The 3394-nt window shown below is 48.5% G+C and overlaps 1 protein-coding gene across 1 annotated transcript; it reads right to left on the bottom strand.

Moving 5' to 3' along the window:
- Positions 1-1738: 1738 nt before the first annotated feature.
- Positions 1739-2320, bottom strand: LOC108757439 (uncharacterized). Its single transcript, XM_018501854.1, has one exon. It carries the CDS (start codon positions 2318-2320, stop codon positions 1739-1741), a length of 582 nt encoding a protein of 193 aa, XP_018357356.1.
- Between the last annotated feature and the right edge of the window lie 1074 nt (positions 2321-3394).

Genomic DNA, 3394 nt, shown 5'->3' with positions numbered 1-3394 from the left:
TTGCTCGATAAAGTCGATCCATTGAGATTTGAGGACGTCCAAAAGTTTGCAATCCCAATCAAGACGAATAGCCCACAGTTCTTGCATGAAGATTTTCGCGCTAATAATCGGTGCAATCCATCCGAGCGGATCAAAGATGCGCACGATAAATGAGAGTACTGAACGTTTCGTGATTGCGACTGCCCGCGGAGGCGACAGCGTGGAGAACATAAAGCTGTCACTCAGTCGATTCCACTGAACGCCGAGCGCGTAATGCGTAGCCATATCGCCGATCGGTAGGAACACTTCTTGATCGTGAATTGGGATGTTTGCGAGCAGATCCGGAGAATTTGCCAGTCATTTTTTTAAGCCGCCATTAGTGTCTTGAAGTTGCTGCATTTTCTCTGTCGCGATAGCTATGGTATCTGCTCCTGACAGAATGTCATCGATATATGCGTCGCAACGAAGGATTTCTGCAATAAAGGCGCGCGTGATTTCGGATTCGATAACGAGTTGTTGTAAGCAATGAAGAGCGAGATATAGCGCGCACGTGATACCGTATGTCACTGTACACAAAAAATATTCGTACGGATCTTCGCTGGGCGAATATCTCCAGAGAATTTTTTGCAACGGCCAATCGTCTTGATGAACTTGGCGATACATTTTTTCGATATCGGCCACGAAAACGATGTCAACGCCAAAGAATAATAGTATCCATAAGTTCCGTTTGTAATTTTGGTCCGATATGAAGGCAATCATTTAACGAGATTCCGAGATTGGTTTTTTGTGATCCGTTGAACACGATGCGGAATTTCGTCGTTGAGCTAGTATCTTTAATGACACCGTGATGCGGCAGAAAGAATTCGCATCGCGAAGAGTCTAGAGAGCCTGAAAAGCGCATATGATCCAGCTCAAGATACTCACGCAAGAATTCCGCGTATGTAGTTTTAAGGGATGCGTGCGTTTCGAAGCGTGTTTCCATGCGACGCAGCATCCTGAATGCTGGAGCACGAGAGTCACCAAAATCACTCACACTTTTTCAAAACGGTAACCGAACTACGAAACGTCAGAGTGAGTCGTTTTGAAGTGGTTGTTTTCACACTGAGTTTCTTTCGGTGTGCATGTAGCATTGGGTGACGGTAAGATTTCTTCTTGATGCTAAAACTGTTGCAGTAGATCGAGAAGTTCAAAATCGAGAAAATACTGAAATCCGTTGACTGAGTCTTGCGAGAGATGATCGTTATCGTTGGAGAGTTGTCCGGATAATATCCATCCGAGGGCGGTTTTTTGCGCGATCGATGATTCGCCGTTTCCGCGGCAAATGCCATTTTCGACAATTGGCGCGTAGACACTTGCACCGAGAACCAAATCAATTTTTCCTGGCATTGAGAAATTCGGGTCCGCAAGGTGGAGTCCGTCAATGTGTGGCCAGTGAGTGGATGTAATCTTCTTGGGTGGCAAGTAAGCGGTGAGTTTCGGCAGTACGAAAGCTTTCAGTTTGATGGAAAATGTCTAATTGATCCTTGAGATAATTTCAAGAGAGACCCGTTTCCATTAGAGACATCGAAGCGTTGTGTGCCGATTTCAAGAATCGGGACGGACGCGGATTTACGTGATAACTTTAGAAGCTGCGCGGCGGACTTGGAGATAAACGAAGCTTTAGATCCTTGATCGAGCAATGCCCGTAGCTGGAATCGTTCTTCAGCTCGAAAGATAGCCGTAACTAGAGTGGTTGCGAGAACCACTAGAGTGCGTCTAATTACGCGTGATTGTGCAATGTGACTGCACGTGTGAGGAGTACAGGTCCGTTGGGTTGAGATGCTCCAGAGATGCCCGTGGTAGTGCCGTTAGTCGACGGGACGGAGATTGCAGTCGGAGTGGACGTTGTCGAGGCGTCGAATTCGACGGTTGCTACATGCAACGTTGAATGATGCTGCTTGCGACAGAATCGACAGCGTTTCAAAGTGCGACATGCTTTGAGGTGATGAAGTCCGAAACAATTGAAGCACAGGTTTTTTGCAATGACAACCTCGCGTCGTTGACTCACAATCTTCTCAAGGTATTTTGGGCACGACGCGATATAACGTCCCGAGTTACATATCGCACACTGTGGTACGACAGCGGTAGCGGTGTATGCTCTTGCATTTGACTGCGAACGTACCGACATGGAGTTTGGAGCTGGTTGTTTAAATGGCATTATGACTCGTTCGATAGATTCCAGGGTTTGCACGCGTCCGACCAGGAACTGCTCTAGATCACCGAAGGACGAGGAAGTAGATTTCGCGCTGAGAGTTGTTTCCCATTCCTTCAATGATTCGACGTCGAATTTACGTATGATCATGAAGACGATGATGTGATATCAGAATTTTATAGGACATTCGAGAGCTTCGAGGGTGTCGAGCGCCTCTCTAACATCGCCGAGAAGACTCTTTATTTCTGTTGCACCTGCAGTTTTCAATTTGCGGATTGCAAATAAGACGGATAATTGCGCGTCGATCAGAACTCGTTTATTGTCATAGCGAGCCACGAGAATTTCCCACGAGCGTTTAAGATTTTCGCTAGTGATGGGGATGTTCTTCAATTGTTGCGCCGTTTCACCGGTTAGACTCTTTTTTAAATAATGGAGCTTTTCAATAGCCGAGAGATCGTTGTTTTCTATGACTATGGACGTGAAGAGGTATCAAAAGTGACTCCACTGAGCGTAGTCACAGGAAAACTTCGGTAAGTCGATGCGCGGTAATCGACAAAAGTGAGATCCTGTAGGAGAGTTAGTTGTGTTGATAACGGTATCCTGTTGCGCCTTTTTTTTTAAGGATATGCTTTACGCATTCCCCGGAGGCGCGGGAACGCTCCCGGGTATATGCGGGACTCTCCCCCACACAATAAGCGTGGGGGACTACCCATTAAAACCACCGCCGGTGTCCTTCCCAGGCCATTGTAAGGGCGCCCTGGTTATTGCCATCAGCATGCATTCAGGACGTTCTCGGCCTCGTTGACCTTATGGTCAACTCCTCCCCAGGAGGTCCAGGAGCCCCCATGAGGCTTGACCAACCAGTTACGGACGAGGGTGGGACACCGCCCCCCCGTCCCGCTCCCACTTTGGCTGTATAGGGGGAGCAGAGCCGACCTCCGGGTTCCCGCTCGGGAGGCCGACCCCTCACGTCCGGCGGGTGGCTGGGGTTTTCACTCCGTCCTCGCCGGACTCGCTCTTCTGGCGACGGGGAGGCTATAGCCCGGCGCTCCCGTCGCTTCTCTTAACGTAATGGGCATTTTTTTGTTTTCCGTTGCGAAAAATCATTGAGGTGGCTATTTTACAAGCTGCCCCAAGCCGGGTGTACGATTTTCCTTCCAGGTTTTTTTTTTTTTAACGGGTTTTCCTTCCCATAACTCCGCTCCGCCGGGCCCCACCTCGGAA

The sequence above is a fragment of the Trachymyrmex cornetzi genome, unplaced genomic scaffold, assembly GCF_001594075.2.
Source record: "Trachymyrmex cornetzi isolate Tcor2-1 unplaced genomic scaffold, Tcor1.1 scaffold143, whole genome shotgun sequence".
Taxonomy (NCBI): domain Eukaryota; kingdom Metazoa; phylum Arthropoda; class Insecta; order Hymenoptera; family Formicidae; genus Trachymyrmex; species Trachymyrmex cornetzi.
The sequence above is the reverse complement of the archived record's forward strand: the minus strand, read 5'-3'. Positions and strand labels throughout refer to the sequence as shown.